General features: G+C 33.7%; 1 protein-coding gene across 5 annotated transcripts in view; it reads right to left on the bottom strand.

Moving 5' to 3' along the window:
* Positions 1–23,661, bottom strand: part of TANK (TRAF family member associated NFKB activator) — an 86,227-nt gene that overhangs the window by 9,217 nt on the left and 53,349 nt on the right. For 4 of the 5 annotated variants that reach the window (XM_046658921.1, XM_046658922.1, XM_046658920.1 and 1 more), the window contains exons 3-6: positions 21,396–21,504; positions 20,168–20,286; positions 1,891–1,967; positions 1,138–1,253 (exon numbers count right to left, since the gene is read on the bottom strand). In XM_046658921.1, the coding sequence (XP_046514877.1) occupies positions 1,138–1,253; positions 1,891–1,967; positions 20,168–20,286; positions 21,396–21,504 (421 nt within the window). The remainder of the gene's footprint in view (positions 1–1,137; positions 1,254–1,890; positions 1,968–20,167; positions 20,287–21,395; positions 21,505–23,661) is intronic. The other variant, XM_046658924.1, reaches the window with a different exon arrangement.

Raw genomic sequence — 23,661 nt, 5'->3', positions numbered from 1 at the left:
TTTAGAAGTATCTAGTGTCCAAGTACTTAGTCTGCACAAAATATCAATTTCTCACGAAAATGGCAAAAATTAAGATGGAAAAATTGGAGTGGTTTTTGGGGGCATAGGGGGAAATGAGGGGAAGAAACAAATTATGTCTGTCTTCAGAGATTGTTTTGTTTCTCCAACACCACATTGTGTACCTTTTCTGAAAATAAAATGGTACTAGGAAGCAAAAAGTGAACTTATACTACAAAATGATTTTTAAATAGCCTAGATATACGAGCTGTAAGAAATGGAAAGTGCTCTTTAATTAAAGGGGTGTTAGCACTGCTGCAACTTCTCTCAGAGTGAAAACCACAAATCCATCTCTTGGGAACTGTACGCAGAATCTCTCAGATCACGAGGGTAAAGGAGAGTTTGTCACTACAAATCATCAGTGTACCTTCCTACTGTTTACGGGAGGGCTTGGTGGTCAGGCATAAGCTGTTCACATGGAAAGGCTGGAGCAAGCGCCAGGAAGCCAGTCTGGGATTTTAGGGAAGGTGGAGCTTTCACAGAACACTGCAACACATGTGTGCAACAGATGTTCCTTTTAAGTTATATTTTATACTAAATTTGCACTTTGTGTCTCCAACAGAACGGGCTACATGAAATGTGAAACATTTATTTCTTGAACCAAATTATGAGAATTTATTCGTAGTGTTCAATTAACTTTCAGGTAGAAGTTTTTACAAACAAACTTGAGGTTATAATTTTACTTACTGCTCATTTATTGGTAGTGCAGCTTCAAGGGTGTTTACTAATACATGAATTAGTGTTTAATAAGACTCCCAAAGAGCAATGAAAACTTTGAGAGATATATCCCGTATTTATTTTGTACTTTTTCCAAGGTTGGGACTTCTCATTAAAATGATTAGTAATTATCTCATTCAATTCAATCTATATAGTACCACACACAATAAAGAGAGAAGGAAAAAGCCAGCAATTATATAATGTAGTACATTACGGAACTCAAACAACACTTACCCCATTACAATGGTGAGGTGCAAGTTGCAGATCTCTAGCACTTAAGCATTTAGAAATATTTTCACAATCAAAAAGAAATCAATTTCAACCAATAAAATTAATATTACTATACATTAAATCAAACCTTACCAGTTGCAGTGACTGGTACATTAAGTTTGCTTAAGTGGTCTTTTTGGGCTTTTGCTAGCATGCATATTCTATGAAATTCTTCTTTCAGATCACAAAAAGTCTTCTCTATATAACCCCTAAAAATAAACCAATATTTTAAAATATAAGGCTATATCTTCAAATATTTTTTATCATAATTAAACTTACATAGCACCTTTTTATGTACCAAATAATTATTGAAAGGTTAAAGTTAAAAAAATTTTTTTTAATTCCTAGAAAATGTCCCCCAAACTACTCTAATATTTAGAGAGCCAAGCACAAAGTAAGCAATAAATTAAAAGTCCTAATACATAAATGTAGTGCAGAATAAGCATATCTACTTATTCATATATCACACTTATGCTGGCTGTCTCATTCTCATATTAGAAATTTCAATGTATTGATTCTTGTTCTCTGTAAACATCTTAAATAGAAAATTAAATATTCATTACTTTGATAAGGTCACATTAAGACCCATGCATATAAAACAATGTGGCATTAATACTTGGTCAACTGAAATACTAGAGCTGTAGAAAGTTCAGTTTTTAGATCCATCTCTGCTATTAACTGTATGACTTATTTAGGTCATTTTCACATGGAAGAGCCTTGAGTTGGTCACCTCCAGTTCTAAAAGGCTACTTTTTGTTACAATTGCTAAAATTTTAAAATACATAAATAAAAATATATTTCAATATTTATGATTTTTAGAGTTGGTAAAAAAGGATATAGAACTACCTTTCATGGAATAAAGGAATGCCAAGACTCCTTGGTGAAGTTTCTTTTCTAGGAGAAGAAACCTCTTGTCTTCTTACCTTAAAGACACAAAATAATTACCACTTTAAATTGCTTCTAAATGAGAACGGGTTAACAGAAAACACAATGGAAAATTTATCTTCCTCAGTTAAATCCTAAGTTTAGGTACCTTACAGATATATATATAATGTCTAATAGATTTTTTTCTTTAAATGAGAACCATCATGGAAAAAGGAAAATGAAGGTGTAGAAAAATAGGATGAAGACATGAAGTATTTCTGGTAACTTTTTCAATTACTATTTCCAGTACTGATAATTCAAGGAATTTATTCAAATTCAACTATTGATCAAAATTGCTACTCTGATTACCAAGCACCTTATTTGACTAGAAACTTTAGGGAAAAAAAAAGAATCTGTGTTTGTGTGTGTGTGTGTGTGTGTGTTCACTTCTTTCCCATTGTTCGCCTATACATTTAAATCACTGTCTTTGTATTCTGTTATAGATTCTTTGCTGAGGAATGCAGCTGTATCAGAGGAAGAAAGAAAACCAAACTACAGACAGCTCCTTAGCATTTAACAGGCATTTTAAAGATACTGCAATTATGCACGAAGCTACTTTACCACAAGTTCTTGCCTTTCACTCCCACCGTGTGGCTTACACTGGTATTACATTTATTCTGACAAAAGTCAACATTAAAGAACATGTTGTAATAACCTACTGTATGGTTTAGGCTTTTGAAAAAATCTTCAATCATATATAGAAAAATTTTGTGTACCTTCTAAAGCTATAAATTGAAAAATTCAAAGATCTGAAGTCCTATTATTACACAATCATAAATTATAATTTGGCCAAAACTGTATAGGTCTTATTTTAGTTCAAATTCAAACCTGTGGATATTTATATTTAGCGACTTTTTAGATTTTATTTAATTAAGGTAATTGTAGCTATTTTTAAAATAGATGCTTTTATTACATTGTGTATCATCTGAGTACACTTCCCTTTAATCTTGCTTTTCAAAAAGTTCTTTCAATTTCTTAGGAGTCCTACTTGTTCTTTAAGAAGAAGACTTGATTCCAGTTTGTTTTCCTTAAAATTAATATCTTCTTCAATTTATTAGTTTTTGCTCAGTTATTGGTCTACTCTTCCAGCTTTTTCTAAATATGAATGTTTGGTTAACATTTCTAAAATAGAGTATTACTTTACAGTAATTAGTAAAACAAAATCTTGGCGACCTAAACAGTTTGTGATTTTATATATTATGCTGTCAGACTGAGGTATAATAAAGATCATTTGCTGCTGCATACTTTCTGTCTGACAAATATTTAGGCCATGTCTTCTTATGAATTAAAACTGCTTTATTGAGCTTTATAAAGCCGTCACATCAGAAGACATTTTCACATTCACAGTTTGTTTTTAAAAGTGGTAGACAAGGTTTTTCTTTAGTATTATGTGCAATTAGAATACTCAATGAATTTTAGTGTGGACTAGGAAAAAAGGAAACATTTTAAAGCTAGCCAACCATTCAGGATACTACAAGTATGAAAGAAATTTTTAAAAGATTATATTATAGTAAATCTATATCAACAAAATGAGAGAAGAGGTATTAAGATAATAGGAACATCTGACAACGTAATATGTTAAACAAATCATAAGTGATTAAATGAAATGATTAATCTCTTCTTAAAATTTACTACTAGACATTCTCAATGTGAAAAAAATTATCTTACTAGGAGCTAGAAAGAATCAATAAGAAGTACTCCGTAATTTCAGCCTAAAAATGAAGATAGATAACAGAAAGTGGTAAAGAAGACTATCCCATTTCCCAAGTACTGATTTTGACGATAAACTAGAAATGACTGTCCTGACGTTAAAGACGTCTAAAACATTAAGCAGGTGGGAGGACAGAAGGAGGTGAAGGAAAAGGTAGGAGAAGAATGATAAGCTTGTGTTTGGCTTGGCAAATAACTAGTATCAACTTACATCTGTGATGTTTCCATTTTATAACTGGTGTGGGAGAACTGATCTGGAAGAGATTCTCTGGGTGTACTGGCCAGGGGAAGGGAGGCCGCACTTACTGCAGTATCTATTTCTATGACCTCTCTAAACTAAGGGCTTCAGCTTATGCGGGGTTAGGAACACGCTCTGCTTACTATTATTTTTGTTATTATTATTGAAAAAAAGTATTACTGATTGTACTAAGCAATACCTGCACCTTCTATCATTCACATCAAATAAATATGTTCATATATTTTGAATGACAATTTTAGGTCCCAGCATCCCAAGAAAAAATTTCAAAAAGGGACCTTTTAACATGTTAGTTCAAAGAAAAAAGGCAAGCAGTTCTCTGACAGACATTTTGAAGCTGGGTTTACCTAGAACGGGTGTAGCATGTTAATCTATCTTCCATTGTACCAATCTGACACAACTTTCTGAAACTATTTTTTCAAAGGATTTAGGACTGGTATAGTCAATGACGCCAACACTTTCCCCAGAAACTCAGACTTTCTTTTCAGTGCTAAATTATCTTACTTAATGAAGACTACCCAGTTTGTTGAGCATCCCAGAAATTAAGTAAACATTAGAAGAGGTAACTTGTATTTTTCTTTCTATTCTCAAATGCTATCTGGGTGGACTGTGCAACGCAGGAAGTTGAATTTATTGCAACTTCAAATAAAAAAGCAAGGGAAATTTGAACATTATATTTTAGGAGATTTTAAACGTTAAATCATTCAACAAATGAATTTATCTTGAGGTTCTAAAACTTAAAATACTTAACATTATAAACTGTTCCAAGTACTAGTTTGGAAATGCCGAACTTGTGGAATGAATACAGAAATAAGAGTTTTACACATCGTACTTTTCATTTACACTTCCAGTATGGCGCTGGATAAATCATTCAACTAAATCATTAAGATAAATCCATTTCAAACAGTTGGAAGATGTTGTGAAATGATTCCTTAAATTTCCTCTTATGTGAATTGGGAGAATTTTGTTTTAGGGTAAATCAATTTAAGCTTCTCATAGATGGGTATCATATAAAAAATATATGTTTGAGGGCTAATTGAATAAGCAATGATATTTAAGAAGGAGAAAAACAAAAAGTAGTTAATAGTTCATTAGTCCAAATCCAGATTTATTCTTAATGCAAAGATAATGGAAAATGTTTTTGTGTTGGGAGTCCAGGATCTGTTAGACATCAACATCTCAAAGAAGGAAATGTACATTTTCCCTAATGTCTGGCTTTTTTTACATTTGGTACTAAAAGTGAAATTATTTCGTTCCTTTTATAAACCAACTGAAAAATACAGAAATGATTCACAATAGCTAAGATACGGATTCAACTTAAATGTAAATTGATGAATGAACGAACAAAGAAATACACAGGAATAGTGTATATACACACACACACAATGGAATATTGAATACATACAGGAATATTTTAAGGCTGAATACATCAGCCTTAAAAAAGGACATCTTAACATTTGAGACAACATGGATGAACCTGGAGGGCATTATGCTATATGAAATATGCTAGGCTCAAAAGGCAAATACTGCACGATGTTATGTGTGGAATCTAAAAAAGTCAGACTCATAGGAGCAGAGCATAGAATGGTGGTTTCCAGGGTTTGGGGGGTGGGGGAAATGGGGGCAAAGTTTCAGTTATACAGGAGGAATAAGTTTGAGAGACCTAATGTATGGCATGGTGACTATAGTTAATACTACCATATTGTATACTTGAAACTTGCTGAGAGTAAATCTTAAATGTTTTCACCACAATAAAAAAGAAAGGTAACTATGTGAAGTGATGGATATGTTAATTAAATTGATTGTGGTAATCATTTCATAATGCATACATATATCAAAACATCATGTTATGCACTGCAAATACATACAATTTTTGTCAATTATACCTAAAAAAAGCTGGTGGAGAAAAAAGAAATGCAATGAAAAATTTTAATTCAGAATCATGCTTTTTCTTAGAACTTCTAAGCAATTAAAGTTAGCAAAATTAAATTGAGTTATGGAACTTTTCAAGATATTAAACTCACTAATATAATGTATATTCTCTCATATGGAAGGAATCTAAACTTTAAAAGGCTAGGGCCAGCCCCAGAGGCTTAGTGGTTAAGTTCAGTGTGCTCTGCTTTGGTGGTACACCACTCATCAGTGGCCATGCTGTGGCAGCGGCCCACATACAGAATAGAGGAAGATTGGCAATAGACATTAGCTCATGGCAAATCTTCCTCAGCAAAAAAAAAAAAAAAAAAAAAAAGGGCTAATACTGAATAAAGGTAGTAAGTTTTCAATGAGACATATTTGAACTGTAGCAGTGACTATCACTTTACTCCAGGGTTCATATCAAAGATTCCCTCTAAACTTTAGTTGAGATCCTTGCATGCAAAACTCGAATATTTATTTTTAGGTAGCTCAGGTAACTGAGTGTAGCCAATATTTGACTTTGTTTCTGGATGAGGCTTAGAAGAATCATGCTTTTAAAACAGAAAAGAGAACTATGCTCTTAGAACAATGTAAACCACGGAATAAGCCAAGGTGAGATGGGATAGATTAGTAAAGGGAATATAAACTGTGGAATAGTTATAAATAATGCTTGATAATTTACTACAGAAAAAGGAAAAACGAGCAGTAGAAAAAGAATCTGAAAAAAAGGATTTACTTTTATCACTTAGACTTTTGAAACTAAGAATGAAATGTTAAAGGATAACCTGAGGTTGAATATTTCCTCACCAGTTTTAGATATACTGAGATAAAGATGTTAGAGTGAAGTCAAGCACTGAATATGGTTGAACCAGGGAGTAAGGGAGAAAAGAGCTGAGACAAGAAGAGATTAAGGTAGAAAAGAGAAACAGAAAAAAATTACTAAAAAGAGATTTGATAGGAATAAATATAAAAGTATAGTAAAAGAAAAGTTTAAGGAGAAAAGATAAAAATAATATAAGGAAATTATATTTATAAGACTTTACGGCTATGTAAATCTATGGTTCTCTCACCCTCATTAATATTACTGAAAATCTAGCAAAGCAAGAGGAACACAAATTCTAGGAGCCTTGTCTGTTCTGCACGACACAGTATGCTAGGCAAAACCACTGCCAGTGCGGGAACAATTCCAGGGCAAAACGGGATCCATCCCAGAGTTTTGAAGGAAGTGGCAAGAAAATAAACAATATAAAAATAAAATGAAATACCCCAATTACTTCCAAGTTCTTTACAGGGTTTTGGTTTAATGTAAATCCCCCAAAATCTCTATCAATTCAATGTTACAATAAAACATTCTTTAAAAAAGAAGTTAAAATCTTTTACCAGTACTGCCACAATTACTGTAACATCAATTCTATGCAGTTAATTTGAAGCAGAGTGAGATAAACTTTCCTAGTGTCTGTCTTTTGAGTCTTTCACTTTGTATTAGGTTCCTTTTGCATATATCTTTCTGAATTTATTTTCTTAATAGAAAGAAATACCTAACTGTGTGGATGGCTTTTTATGCAAAATAGAAAATGAATAACTTAAAACGAGCAATTTAAAAAAGTAAAGGCTTCCCATACTCCCCTCACCCCTTTTCCAAACACTAGGCTTAAAATGAACTGATTTGGGAAACTCCTTTTCATTAACCACAAATATTATGTTATACCATTACCATGGTGAGTAGAAAATATCTCGATGAAAATAGCTATTATTCAAGTAATTTTCATGTTACTATTTAAAATCTTGTGAATTAAGTACTTTAACTTGATTTTAAAGTTTACTGTAGTAAATAAGGCTTTGGAGAAGTCAGATAGTTTGCCTACAGTCCAGCAGGTGGAGTAGCTGCGACTGGAACCCAAGCCTCACCACTAGGCTCTTCACTTCTCAGGCACAGGGCTTGGCTGCTAGAGAAGCGACAGCTGTCTAGCACGGTGAGGTAGGTAAAGAACATTGCACCGAGGCAAACTGATTTTAAGATTCTAAAACCTGTCTGTCATACAACAAATATATTTGTCACTGAGGAACACTTATAAGCCAAGTTTTGATGTTTAAATATTGCCTTGGAAAAAAACCTTAGGTACGGTCTATTTTGTGCTCGAGAACGTCTAAGTAGAAATTTACATCCCCAAATAACCTAGACAGGTTTATGCCAAACCAGTTCACTTGTTGACAGAGGCAATTTGGCAATAGTTTTTTAATCAAAATTTCATACTTTTAAGTGTTTCCCAAACTTGCTATTAGAAGTTAACCATTTGGGGGCGGGCCCCGTGGCTCAGTGGTTAAGTTCATGTGCTCTGCTGTGGCAGCCCAGGGTTTCGCTGGTTCGGATCCTGGCTGCGGACATGGCACCGCTCATCAGGCCACGCTGAGGTGGCGTCCCACGTGCCACAACTAGGAGGACCCACAACTAAAATATACAACTATGTACTGGGGGGATTTGGGGAGAAAAAAGCAGAAAGATAAAAAAAAAAAGAGAAGATCGGCAACAGTTGTTAGCTGAGGTGCCAATCTTAAAAAAAAAAAAAAAAGTTAACCATTTGACAAAGAATGACAATGCAGTATCTGTTAATTCTATCCTCTCAAAACCGTAACTCTCTTCCTTGCCTCCCTATCTCTTAATAGAAGACTGGGCATAGTCACAGTACCTGATTTAAAATCCTTGTCTTACAACTTCAGTGTCTGGATCATCTCAGGGTTGGGATCTGCTGTTCCCTTGAAACTGGGTAACATTTTCTTGACTCTCCATATGTTGAATAATTTTGGACTGTACCCTGAACGTTGTGAACATTATGTTGTGGAGACATTATGTTACATGGTGCCGAAGGGTGCTGATGTTCTTGCTTTTGCAGGCAATTAACGTGGTTAAGGCTCAGACTCTGAATTATGGCTCCTTTGAAGAGCAGCAGCTCAGATCTCAGTTTAGTCCTTGAAGACTCAGCTGCAAATGGGTTTCGGTTTGCCCTGCACACCCATGGGTTAGGGGATAGCCAGACACTTGAGCTGAGTTTAAACACAGAACTTAGGGTTCTCCTCTGACTCTCTTCTCTCTGGAGCTCCTTCCCTCACTCTCTTGGTTATTATTTCTCACTCTCTCAACGGTATTCTGGGCTCATTCTCCTTCCTGGTTCTTCCAGACAGAATGATGGTGGGCTTTCTACTGGAATTTCAGCCACTGTAACTGTGGCCCCCCTCAGAACAAAATCAGAGAAAACAGAATTTACTCTGAGCTGATTACTTGCTCTACATTTTGAGTCCTCTCCAAAATATGCAAAGTTCAGTCTCCAAAGTCCTCAGGTAGTTGTTTTTTGGCATGTTGCCCAGTTATTACTGTTATTTGTAGAGGATTGGTTTGATCAGTACTCATTCCTTTAACCGAAGCTGAACTCCCAAGCTCGGGGTTTTTTTAATCCCTCCATTTTTCTGAGATTTCACCATGATTTTCCAGAGATGTCTTAATCACCAATCCAATGGCTTTTCCTAAAGCTCTTATTCTGCTTAACGCTTACTTGACAGTATTTCACACTATTGACCAGCTCCTCTTTCTTGAAACTTTTTTTGGCTACCAGTATAATATTTAGGTTTTCCTCTTAAGTTTTGGTATCTTCATTGGTCCCTCTTGTTCCTAGGCCATAAACATGGGTCATTTTCTAAGGTTCAGACATGGGGACACTGTTCTTCTCTCATTATACATCTTTCTTACCATTCACTCTCATGGCAAATCTATTGAGTATTCATGCCCTAAAGTCTGTATCTTCAGGTCCACCCTCTCTCCATAGTCACTCTCAGTTCTCTTTCCATCCAATATATTTTCACTTGTTCTGTTGTCTATTTTAGACCACCAAGTTTTAAAACATGACATAATCACCTTTTCCTCAAATCTGATTCATGCTTCTAATCTTCATTTCCCTTTTTTAATGTATGGCCATTCTCCTTGGCATCAAAAAATCTTAGGGCAAGATAAAACCTTAAAGAAATTGAGATGAGGCTTTCCTGGAATAGTAAAATGCAAAACAAAAATAGGGGTCTCAAAAGGGCTGCCAACTTTTTATCTTGCCAAGAAAGAAGTCCGTAAAAAACAACTAACTACCAAGATCTATTATCTTCTTCATGTCAAAAAGGGATGGATATTTACCAAAAAGTAGGAAGGAGAGAGTTTCAGATTCAGCTTTATAAAATGGTTATCACTTCATCCTCAGGACACGAAGAGAAGCAAAAGCTAGGGGCAGGAATGGGGATTCTGAGGCTCAGCGGGGGGGGGAAGAGAAGGAGGAGAGAATGTTCAATCAGCAGCAGCAAGAAGGAAAACAAGATTTACTGATGCCATCTGGCCATCCAGCAGAAATACATTCCAGATGATACTTTCAGGGAATAGTGACAAGTCTCAGTGACCCCCTGCAGTATTATTTGGATGAAATGTAGAGGGTTACATCCTTACGGTTGAATAATAGTGAGGAGTGATTAGGGGCAGAAATAACAGTGGATAAACCCATCCAATATAGAATTACTTAGATGAAAACTGAGTTGGAATACAAAAATCAAACCACTACTTACAAACACAAGAGAGAGAAAACAAAAGATATCCATCTCAGAATTATTTTGTTTTCCAAAAGGGACTTTATCAGGGAAGAAAAAAAATCACAGGTTAATGACATAGAATGCCTGGGAATTACATTACAATAGTTTTATTAGGGTTCTAAGACATATATACACATATGTGTTAGAGCAGAATACCACGGGTATGGAAAGATGTATAAATGGCAACAAGATCACCAAAAAACTTTCAGGGAAAAAGTCAGCTTTCATAACATGGCAAGACTGCCTATGCAAGCAACAGAGAAGTTCAGTGAGCACAGCATATTAGGTGCAAATGAAAAATTAAGTGAAGCTTTCCCTCCACTCCCCTGCCAAATTCCAGCAATATCTTAGAGGGGACTACAAATCCAACAAGAGGTTGTTAAAATACAATATTAGGAAAAGTGCTAGCTAAAGATTCTGTGTTTAAATGAAGCTAAGTGCTTTTCTTACTGTTGATTTCAGATCCTATGATACATTCTTGTGCCTTTAAAAATTACCACAGAGCACACAGTATGCAGCATTTCACAGGTCTAGGGTTCTGTGGAACACCTCAGGAAATGCATCAGGCACCATTCTATCTTTTAAAAGATTAGAGTCAAAATTCAGAGTTTGCTTTAGTCTTGATATACTAGGTATAGGTAAGTAACCAGGAGTAATTTACAGGTATCATGATTTAAAGTATAATGATGTAAAAGAATTATTTATTCAATAAATGTGAAAAGGACCTATGAAGAAACAATATGACCTCCATGCATAAACAAGGGTTCCTGAGGCGATGCTAGAGTATTCTTAGAGCATGACATTTTTTCAGTAGGATGAAAAGTAAATAACCTAATTGACACAAAAGCAAAATTATTTTTCTAACAGGAAATTATAATCTGGTAAAACCAGTGGTTCTCAAACACAGTCTAGGATCCCTGGGGGTCCTGAGATCACTTCAAGGGATCCGTGTTGGGAGGGGGAACCTGCATGGGACCTGAGAGTCCCTGCACTTTTCCCTGTGCATGCCAAGAAGACAAGCTCTGACTGTTTTTTACTTGGGACATTTCTCAGGGTTGTGTTTGTAGAGGGCAAACTTGAAAGATGAAGTAATGTCTCCCTCTTGGACAACAAGCAGGCTGCTTATTGCTTGCTATAAAATGGTGGGTGTCCCAAGCTCAATGTCTTTCTCCTTTAATGCAACCCATTGCACGTGCAGGCATCCATCTGGGTCTACTGCATCATCCCCCAGGTGGGACGATGAAAACATAATGCTCTTGCTGCTTGCTGTGATATACATAATAAAGACTTTATTCTCTCTTCCAGGAGTCTTGTGTCTTCTTTCAGCATCTATGAAGCAGTAACTGGCTAACTTACTAGCTTGTAAGGAGGGAAAATCAAATCCCAGAGAAATACATGCAGTCAACTATTGTCACGATACTATCAGATGTTACTTGCCTTTTCTACTGTGTTGGCATTTATACTGATTACACAAAAGCAATGGTTAGTAAAATTGCTGGTGCCTGAGTATGACAACCAAGGCCGTGATACTAAACTGTAGCCACTGTATTCTTCAATGCCACACACTCAGTAGAACAAGAAGCTAGTTTTACCTAAGAATGTCCTTGACGAGGCAGTAAAAAGTATTAATTTTATTGAATTCTGATGCAAGTTAACATCTTTTTGATATTCTCTGTGATAAAAAGGGAAATATACACAAAGGATTTCTGTTTCATATTGAGGTACAAGGCTCGTCTTGGGGAAAAACACGTGTGCAACTGTTTGAGTTGCAAGCTGAACTAGTCACTTTTTAATGAAATGCCATTTTCACTTGAAAGGATGACTGACATGCAAGCTAAGGTTATTCAGACATTTTCTCAAAAGCAAATGAAGTTAGTCTCTCACTTTAAGAAAAACAACTGACAAGATTTGTTGTCCATTAAAAATTTAAGTTTTCAAGTGAAAATTAAAACTTTGGAAAACTCGTACCTGTTACAGTTAGCTTGACAGCTGCCCAATACTTTGAAGACTTTTCTGATGAGATTAGTGATGATGTTACATGTGATTTAAAAATATTATATCATGAAATAAGTCAATATTTTGCAAGATCTCCATAGCTTAATGAACCAGTATTTTCCAAATGACCAATTCAGGAGGCTACAAAGTCAAGCATAGGTAAAAGATACATTCAAAGTACAAGATAGACCAATGGCTTTTAATGCAGCAGAAAAGTTCATTGGTTTCAGCTTTTATACTGCAGCTAACATTTAGGAAACTACCCCTTAAATCGAGTGTTAGTGTAGTATCCAAGAATATCCACAACTCCTAAAAAGGTTATTAAAATACTCTTCCCTTTCCCAAATACATATCTGTGTGAGGCTGGAATTTCTTCATATAATTCAATCAAAAAAAGAACCCCCCGCCCCCAAAACATATTACAACACATCAAATGAAAAAGCATTTCGTGACACTAAAAAACAACAACTTTTAGGCTGATAGATTATAATATAGTAATAAGAGAAACTAGACTGTTTTAGGGGGCTAATCCTAACCTACTGAGGTTGAGACAACAGCCTTTCATGCCTTGGTCAAGAGAAATCAGGGCTGAATAGAACATACAAACTCTGCTTTGTGGGCTCTGGAGAAGAGTAGAAAAAAGAAAAATGGGAAATGCGAGAAAGGGTGTAATAGGGGGAAATAAGAGGAGAAAAGCCACACTAGAGATATTCAAATCTGCTTAGCCAGGGAAGAGAATTTAAAAAGTGATATGCCACTTCTCATTTTCTTCTCCCTTCAAAAATTACAGTATTATAACAAAGCATAAACCCCAAAATGATATATTAAATTAAAAAACAGAGACCCAGAACAGGAAAGGGTTAGGATGAATAAATAACTCAGATTTAAAAACAAAATGTCTGCAACAGAAATTTCAATATAAATATTAAAATGCTTTGGACATCCTAAAGTTTATGATATATTTATTATGACACTTTGGAAAAAAGTCTGAGTTTGACTGAATGAACTGGTTGAAGATTTTTTTTTCCTTCTAATTATTCTTCTACCAGAGAGTCTATAAACAAAGGCTAGTCTCCAAAGAGGAGTAATACAGAGTGTTACATATAAAAACAAGGTATATTCGATCGAGTCTCTAGAAACAAAATAGAAACAAAACCAGGAGGAATGGGACATTTGCTCTCAATGAGAAAGCACGGTGCTACACACACACACACACACACACACACACACGTTTTCTCCAATCCTCCATAAGCCCCAGCCTAGGATGGCATGTGTCATTGTATAGTGGGCAAAATGACCGTTTCTATCTAATAAAAGATGATGAAAAAAAGAACCAAGCATTAAAGAAATACAGGGATAGTTCTTTTGTTTGTTTGTTTGTTTTACGAAGTTGAGGCATAATGAACATAAGCAGTCAAATTTATTTCAAGCTTCTCTCTTAAGAAAGGTACTGTGTGTTAAGATGATGTACACCAGATTTGATTTTCCCAGAGAAATCACTTGATAGTTACATGTCTTGACTAATGGTCTAATTTCTAACTTTTGTTCAAATGATGAACAACATATTTATCATACAGCTGCATACGATACTTTTATTTTTAAGCTTTTACAATGTATATAAAACCAAGTACCTGGACAATATGTAGAAACTTTACAAACAAATATAGTGTAAAAGACTTGTAATAGAGAAAGTATCTAGAGGCTATAGGGGCCTAAAACTCAGATGAAGATTCCCTAAGTGGTAATGGCGCCTGAAGTCCAGAGTACATGAGAAATGAACAGTTCAAGGATGGGGATGCCACCAAGACTTAGACTTGTGAGGCTAGGATGTTATAAGCCACAGATGGCCAGAAAGCAGAACAGGGCTAAAGTTCATATACTGCCTGCTGAAAACTGTCATACATAATAACTGGAGTAATACACCATGGTAAATAGTTCTCACTTGAAGGACTGTCTATAGAGTAAAGTAACAAAAAGGTAGGGAGCATTCTGTCCTCTGAAGCCATGAGTATGTCATTTTAAAAAGGTTATAGTAAATGAAATTGCTCTTTAAAAATCCTCAGTTTTAGCTTTCATTTTATACAATGTTCTCGAAAGGGGCCTGTAATAATCTTGGTTCTTGTCATTATTATTTCTTCCATTAAAATCTTGTAGAAAACTTAAGTTTACGTATCTATGCGCACATTACCAAGATATAGGCAAGAAATAATTTGTTTTCCTTTCCCTACTTGAACTAAATGTTGAGCCCCTGCTTAAGCCTACCTTCAGCTCATTGGGAATTTTTATTTTAAAAATAAGGTCCTATATGTTTTATCTGTACCATAAAATTGTAATTAGGATTTCATTTTGTCATATAATTAGGACTTCACATTGTCTTACAATGCTTGCTAATTGCTTCGGGTCTCCAAATCTTTTGTTTCTCCAACCAGATTGTGGCTCCTTAAGAGAATTAGTCTTGTCTTACTCTGTTTTTGTATTTCTGTCAATAACTAGCAAGACCGGGAAAATAGAAGGAGTTCAATAAATACTTCCTGTCTAAGTGATTGACAAGTGAATTTTTAGACATCAGCCTTCTTCAAACATGTCAGAGCTTCTATATTTACTTGCAATTGCCAGGTACAGCACATCTTATTTCCTTAACGTTAGCACTGATGGCAGCTCCACAGCTACATCACTGTTTTACTATTCTAAACCTACAATATTTCTTGTTCCTGCTACAACATAGCTGCTGATGTAATCGCAATGAGAGCTACATCAGAAATTTGCCAACTGTCTAACTGGCATCCTTCAATAACAACTGTATTGTTTGTATTTTTAAACTTTAGCTTAAAGCATATAAATCAGACAAAAAAAGACATATAAAGAATAAATTAGAAACATACATAGAAAATTAGAAATGAAGCATAAAATCAGCTCTTGGAACACATGATCTCTATTTAAATAGTTGAAAGTTCAAATAAACTCACACTGTATTTACTGCATATCTTGGATCCTAGAATCTGAAAAACCTTTACAACATTCAATAATGTCTATTTTGGTTATTAAATCAAGACTTTAAGCCAGAGGGAATGGACAACATCTCTTTGCTCTTGCAGTGGCTGGCAGCATCAGGTACAGAGAAGTTCAGAGTTACGCAATGAATGAGTGAAGAAAATTTACCAATATCACCAAATTCTTTTATGTATTCTATACTGTTGCTCTCTACATATTTTCTTGTATCAAAACACTCTAGACTTTTGTATAACTTTCCAACAACAAAAAATGGGACAGAAAGATGATGGCAAACAATTTTTGTCAAACCCTTGACACTTAGAATAGTATTTAGTTTGGCAATTGAAGTGCTTCCCAGAAACAGTATTATAAAAATCTCTTATTTCCAAGATCATATAAATTATCCAGTATATTACAATCCTACTTTTAAAAAAAGTGAATTAAACAATGCCAATTTGTATTTACATTAAAACACAAAATTTGTTATTTAAATAATAACTATTAGGAAATATGTTAGTTTGACAACAGTGTTCAACAAACAAGAAGTGTCTTTGTCATGAATAAGTGTGTGTGTTTTTGTGTTATTTGACTTCCTATACACAAATATTTTTAATTTTTAGAATTGGTTATAAAAAATTAGCAATTAGCATACAACTGTTTCTTGATTCTCTAAAGCACTGCTCAGGTATTCTCTGGAAAGTTATATTCATATTAAAATTTTAAAATTTGTTAAGATGATAAACTATGATATTTCTTTCCTCTGAGATTAATAATGATAGGATTGAGAAAGTCGAATTCATTATTATATTCTGCCAAGTTCCTTTAACCTTTCATTAATATTTATCATATGGGAATTAAATACTACTCCCCACACACACCCCTGATCTTTGGTATCCTCTTTTGTACATCACAATCTACAAGCTCTGATGCTTTAAAAATAAGTCTACAAAAATCTCTGACACTCTTCCTTACAAGAAGAGGAGCTTATTTCCTCGCCTCTGTTCATTATTTCTAATGAACAGAATAAAGTGGAAGCGAAGGCATGTGATTTTAGAGACTAGGTCATAGAAAGCACTGTGGCTTTCTCCTTGCTCTCTCTTCTGGATCTCTTACTTTCTTATCTTGAGGAAGTTAGCTGCCAGCTTGTGAAGAAAGGCCTACGTGGTGAGGTCTCCTGCCAACAGTGAGTGACCCATCTCGGAAGCGGATCCTCCAACCACAGTCAAGCCTTCAAATGACTAAAGCCCTTGCCTACATCTTGACTTTTAATCACTTGAGATTCTGAACCAGAACCACCCAGCTAAATCACTCCCAAATTTCTGACCCACAGAAACCGAGATAATAAATATTTGTTATTTTAAGCTGTTAAGTTTTGGGGCAAATTTTGGGTACTTTGTTATAAGAATGACCCCTTTGCCAAAATCAGATCTCATCAAGAAAGACTGTGCAAACTACTATGGTGTACAAGAGGTGAAGGGTATTCCATTAAACTGAGTACTTTTCTCTATTGTCTCTAAACTATAAGCAGAGTAGTAAGAGTTATCCATTGATAGAGGCTCTGTTGTCTTGACTTATGCCTTTTTGGAAGTCAAAAGATTGTTGCATGCTCTTTGTGTAGGATTACCATGAACAGAGGCTGGACTATAACTTTCATGTTTCTCAAACAAAATTTTCTAAAAGGGCCTCTTACCCCTCTTTCCTCCACTCTTTGTCTCATTTTCCATGGCAGACAAAGTTGCCATTTGTCATAATGTCCACAGGTCTTTACTCTCTCAAACATCCTAATCAAATCCTAAACAAAATAAATAGTCTAAAGAAAACAAATCCTCAAACCACCCACCAAACAGAAGGAGGAAAGAACTGTGGGTGGTTAGTAGTAGTTTCCTTCTGTTACTGGTTCAAAGCATTTCTACTAACTTACTAATTCATTACAGAGCCTAGGCCAACTGATTTGGAATGTGATTTCTAGAAATCAATTAGTTTTTGAGAAGACTAATAATATAAAAATATATTAAAAATAGAAAAAAAAAACAATTATGCCATTATGCTAGCCACTTGTGCATGCTGCCTTCTAGTTTTTGTCCTATTTGTAGATGCATACTTTTATAAAATTGCAACCAACCAAAATGGAATTTTTTCATTTTGGAAAAAGCCCTAATATATCCAAATTATTCAAAGTTCCTTAGGAAAGGATTTTACTTGTATTAGCTAAAAGTGACTTTAAGTCAGTAAATAGAGATCAACATACGCCAATGAAAAAGATTTTAATTTCAATTGCTTGAGTGGCCAGTATTTTTCTAAATTAGGCCTCATTTTTTACAATGAATATATAGCCAGCTCTCAAATACTTAATAAGTCCAACTTATCCATTCTTTTAGAATATATTTTTTCTTCTCTTTAATCCCTTATATATTTAGTTTGGCTCTAGATATATAAAGGAAGATGAGAAAGCTGAAATACAAGACAGCTAATTTTTATTATAACGTATAGTAAAAGAAGATTGAGTTGATGAGCTATTCAAAGTATTAAATATGTGGCTGTCACATAAATCTTTCCTCTATTATTAAAGATAAGAGAACTCACTGAATTTACATTTATTTCCTACTTGGAGCTTTATATTTTTTTCTTCTTATTATCTGTCCACAATAAAGTTACCACTGATTGCATTGCAACATTATTAAGTCTTTGAAAATAAGCTGTCTCTGACATGATTTCTGTTTCTTACACTTAATTTCAGCCTAGGTATCCAGATATATATTTAGAGATAAAAGACACCTTACAAAATTAAAACAAATTTAAAAAAGAATTCTGTTGAAAGTTCTCTTTGGACACTTACTGAATGAAAAATAAACTCTAAAACTTTCATAAATAATGACAAATCACCCAAATTTAAAATAAAGTAAATTATTAACATATCTTAGAGCCTTTCACATCATCTTTTTTGTACTAACCAAAATATATACCTCCTATATATTTTGAACAGGAGATATTCTATTACCGTCAAAGAAATGTAACTGGAATAAAGAATTGTGATTAAAAATTAATGGTAAATAATGACATTTAGAAGCCCCTGAAACAGGAAAATGGACTGTAGATATTGTTTACCTAAGCACTGTAAGTCAGCATTTTATAGTAGTTCAGTGATTATGTACATTAATAGACGCAATCATAAAATTATATTCCAAAAGTCAGAATCATTGTTTCTGAATTTTGTGTTTTGTAAAATAAATCTGAACGAATTCCAGTGCCATGGTTTCTTGTGTTTACCAGCATTTTTAGATAAACAGAAATTGGAGTGGGGGTGTAGAGAAGTGAATGATTCAAATAAAAACACAATAATAATTTTGAAGAAAAAAATGAATTGGGAGATATCATAGAGAACTTCTTATTCTAAAATTTTTATTTATAGAAAAGTATCAAAATTGAATCTCTCAGAATTGAAGTAAAATAAAAACAAGTTAAGATAGTCTTGGTTACAGGATCAATATCTGAATAACCCTGACACACAAAGCTAAAATCTCCTACCTTATTTAGAAGGAAAGAAATAAATATAGTACTCGACTTAATTGGTTTGGTGGATGTTGAGTCCTCACTTGTTAGGAGATCTTATTTTATTCAAAAGCTGTTTCATCCCACTAAAATCTAACTCATCTCAGTTAAAAAATTCCTTTTTAAACATAAAATGTCAGTGATTCGGAGAAACATGAAGAATAATATAATACATCTATATATCCACTACTCTGTTTAGCAAGTGTTAACATTTTGCCATATTTACTTCACATATTTTCCTCAAAAAAAGAAAAGTTACAGATACAACTTAAATGCCCCCTTTACTCCCTTCCCAGAATCATAGTCTCTTCTCTCCCCAGCTGTAGAGGTGATCATTTTTCTAAAGAAGATGTGTACCCTTCCTGCCCATGTTTTTATAAAAACAAAAATAAGTAGTAAAAGTATAAACAGTCATACTGTCTAAAAAATTTACAAAAATCATTCCCATTTTATCACTTTGTAATTTCCATGTTTTACTCAACATTGCTTTTGAAATCTAGGCATATTAGTATACAAATATTTAGTTTAGTTTTTCTCAAGAGTTTCATTGTAAAGATGTACCATTCTACTATTGGATGTTTAGGTTGTTTCTAACCAACACAGCGTGAATACACTTGTACATGTCTTTTTGCGGATATGGAATATTCCTTTCTATATTGCTTCAATGAAGACTTTTGCTTAAGCTGGTCAGGTGGATTTTTTTTTTTTGGAATTAAGCACAGGCAATTGAAGAAAAAACTAGAATGCTATTTTCTAATCCAGAAATATCTGTGTCATACTATCTACCTTAGTTTAACCTTTTATTTCTTTGCTAAATGCCTATACAGAAAAGAGAAAACTAGGAAATATGAAACGTAGGCCTTTATTTTACTGGGAAATAGTGTTTCTCTTTAGGAATATGTAAGTCATTTGTTTGTATATACAGAATTTCTGTTTAGAATTCCAGTGCATCCACCTCAGGAAAATAAAATGAGGAAGATGTGTTATGTTCAGCATTTCAATGTTGCTTTTTGCAGAAGCAATGTTAGGATTGAAAAGAATCTTGTCCACTTTCTCCCCTCCCCCTGCTCATCAAAATTGTGACAGAATAATCACTAAATAATTCAGGAAGTCTGTGGAACCTGATTTCTCATTTCCTTTCGGGAATAAACCATCCGCACAGTCTACCTTTGATTCTTTTTCTCTTGGTATTCCTGATTTTACTTTATCAAGTGGCGGATCAAGAGTCAAATTATTCTTCCTTGCTTCACTGTCTTCAAGCAGGGGAACATAGCCATAACTGTTATCTGTAAGACAAAAACCTTTTGGACATAAGTAGGAAACCCTTGTTTTTGGTACCACCTGAAAAAGCAAAAAGAATACAAACCCAAATGCCTAAATTTAAAGAGCAGAGATTTTAAACTATGAGTTTTAAAAATTCTTTAGATAATAGTTACTTTGACAGTTTAGATCTGCTCCTTTAGATTTTGGCATGTTTACTTCATATTTGTTTTTTCATTCTCACTAAACACATAAAACCCCTACTCTTCCAAAATCAGTGGTGTATAAAATATGTAGAATTTAGAAAACTAGAAGTATGTTCTTTGCAGCTTACTATCAGTATTAGCAATTAAATTTTTATGTTAAGTTGCATTTCCAAGTATCCATTTCTTGTTTATTATTTGCATAACCACTCCATGCTTATCACAGGAAAATTAGAAAATGTAGACATACTAAAAAGAATAAAAAAAATAAAAACTACTCACAATTTTTATCATCTGTGAATTATTCCTGTTAATATTTTGGTTTATATTTTATCAGAGTTTTTCTTTTCCTATACATATAAATTCACACAAGAATCTTTTTTTTTTCGCATAAATATTTACTTTTATATCTTGCTTTGCTCATTTTGATATATATATCCTGAATAGTCTTATGTTAAAAAGTTAACATCTATTATCATCACTTTTCTTGGCTACATAGCTGTTCATTATATGGATGACTGTAATTTAACTGTTGGATATCTCTTTCTTTCGTTTTTTATTTCAGAAATTATAACATGATGAGCATCCTTGCATATATATCTTTCAGTACTTGAACAGATATTTTCTTATGGTATATTCTTAGGACTTCAATTTTTAGTTTAAAAGGCACAGACATTTTAAAAAGCTTTTGCTATTTATTGGCAAATTGTCTTCAAGGAAGTTTTATCAACTTAGAGATCCACCATATAGTATATGTGAATGTCTCATTTTCCCATATTCTGCAAGTGTTCATTTCTTAAATACCATCCCATCGTTATTAAAATAACAGAACTATGGAGAAACAACAGAGAAATAAAATAGAAAGACGTGACGTCCACCTTTCTTTTCTCCAAGAGATTCAAGAAATATATAAAAAATTAACATGAACATACCTCGACTGGAATTCACAAGAAGTAACTGTGATTTTAGCTTGTCAATAATAGTTTGTTGAAGTGACAGCTGTTCCTGTTGCTCACGTATTCTCTGCTCATAGTTCTCAGTCTGCTGACATAAAAACCAGTTAGCCTGATATTTACTGACAGACATGTATATACATTTATTTAATGTCCATTAATAATTATATATAAATGAGTTGTCCATATTGCCATTTCCTTGGTATTGAGCATTTAGTTATGAGCTAAAAATCGGCTCCAGCAATGTATTTATAATCATTACAAATATCAGTGATTTTCTTAGAACACTTAAAATACTGTAAAATTTTTAAAAATCACCTTAATTAAAGAAATTTCAGTTAACAGTTCAATGTATGGTTTCTTGGTCCATCAGTTAGGATAAAAATTGTAATTTAGAATTTAATCTTTAATGATAAAAAAAGCATGAATGAAAAAATGGACGCCATACTAAAGTTATTCTATAAAAATACCCACTAACTTTAAAAAAGGTAAGATTTCATGTCTTTTAAATAAACTCACTTTTGAATTTATTTTTAGAGTGCAAAAATACAAAGGAAGTAGCTATAACTAAGACACTATGAAAATCAAAGGGACAAGTACAAATTATAAAATTATATTGGTCATAAACATCTAAGATTAACTTTTAAGAAGTCAAGAGAACACCTGGTTAATCTTTAGTAGAGATCTTAAACACCACAATTTCCCTTATATTTTTAATCCATTCATCTTGCTATTTTTATTGCAATGGCTGTACGAATTAAGCAATGAAAGAAGACACAAGTTTGCATTAGAGAATAGAGATATTGCAAACCTTCATGCAAATTTGAAAACGCTGCATTACAATTACCAAGTTAGTACAAAGTCAAAAATATTAGCAAAATCTAATAGAGAATTCTTTACAAATTTCTATTACTAGAGGAACAAATAAATAAATGACTAAATTCTAAATTCCTTGAAATATGAAATAGGGTCTTAATAATTTTGGAATGTCCTTCAGTAGATACTAAATATTTGATTTTGAATTGATTCTTAATCAAAGTTCAAAATTAGTGAAGCCCTATTATTTTCAGAGACCAATAAGCCTCAAGTTGTTTATAAATTACACAGCTGTTCCCAGATTCCCAAATTACCTGAAGAAATTACAGCAAAATATCATTTTCTCAAATAAAAGGTGAAATTTTATAATACACTTCAAACATGAATAACTGACAGAACTGAGGAGTAACACAAAAATGGTGTGTCACCTTTGCATGTTGCCTGAGGGTAGTCCTATATAACTTGATACTCCCATAACTCTGCAAAGTAACTTATATATAGGAGGTATTCAGTACATGCTTATTAAAAATAAATAAACGAAATAAAGAATTCAAGTTAAAAAAATCCAAGTAAGTTTTATTATTCTGAATAGAAGAATGAATCTTGTGAGTCTGTCTGGACTATATGTCCTATGACTCTGAGTATCAGTACTGAACCTTAAATACCAAAATCCAGTTTAGGGTCAGGCTTTCCAAGATAAGACATCTTATTCCTATGTAAGTTTACATTCAAGCCCCTAGAAAGAGTGGGTAGGCTGACTGAAAGAAGGATTCAAACGTCTACAGTAAATTCTGCAATAACTTAAATTTACCTGGGCTACACAGAGCCCCCAGGGCTGAGGAATCAGCAAACAAGGTGAGGCTGCAGTCTTCTCTACCTACTTCTGTGTACTTGGAACTTTCTCCAAAGAACTCAAAGCTCTTCATGAACGCTGGCAATAACTGCCCATTCTTTCACTGCATTTTGATAGGTATACACATTCTACTATCCACACATTAAGCAACCAGTACAAAAAACTTAGCAAGTTAGAGATCGGCCCAGAATAAATGTCTAAGTTATTCAAGCCTCAGCCCATTCTCCATCTACTATATATTTTTTTCCCACCTTAATGAAAACCCAAATGACCTGTATTTTCTTTTGGAACCAACTCAGAAAGCCTCTGCCAGGTAATTTTCATCTTCTAGGCTATGGCTCAAAAACATACTTTAGCACATATCATAATAAATAAATAATGCTGAAGATGTATTCATTAGCTGGGAAAAATCAATAGATCAACAACTATTTCAAGCTGAAGTTTTGAATTATTTGTTAAACCACTTAAATTACTTTATAAACTCAAGAAAATTCTGTAATAATTTAAAAACAGACTCTGGAAGAATAGCAGGAGAAACAGAATAGCAATGGTTCATGTTCTCTTTCTGCTCTTTCC

The sequence above is a fragment of the Equus quagga genome, chromosome 4, assembly GCF_021613505.1.
Source record: "Equus quagga isolate Etosha38 chromosome 4, UCLA_HA_Equagga_1.0, whole genome shotgun sequence".
Classification (NCBI taxonomy): domain Eukaryota; kingdom Metazoa; phylum Chordata; class Mammalia; order Perissodactyla; family Equidae; genus Equus; species Equus quagga.
Note: the sequence above shows the minus strand (reverse complement) of the source record. Positions and strands in the feature narration are given on the sequence as shown.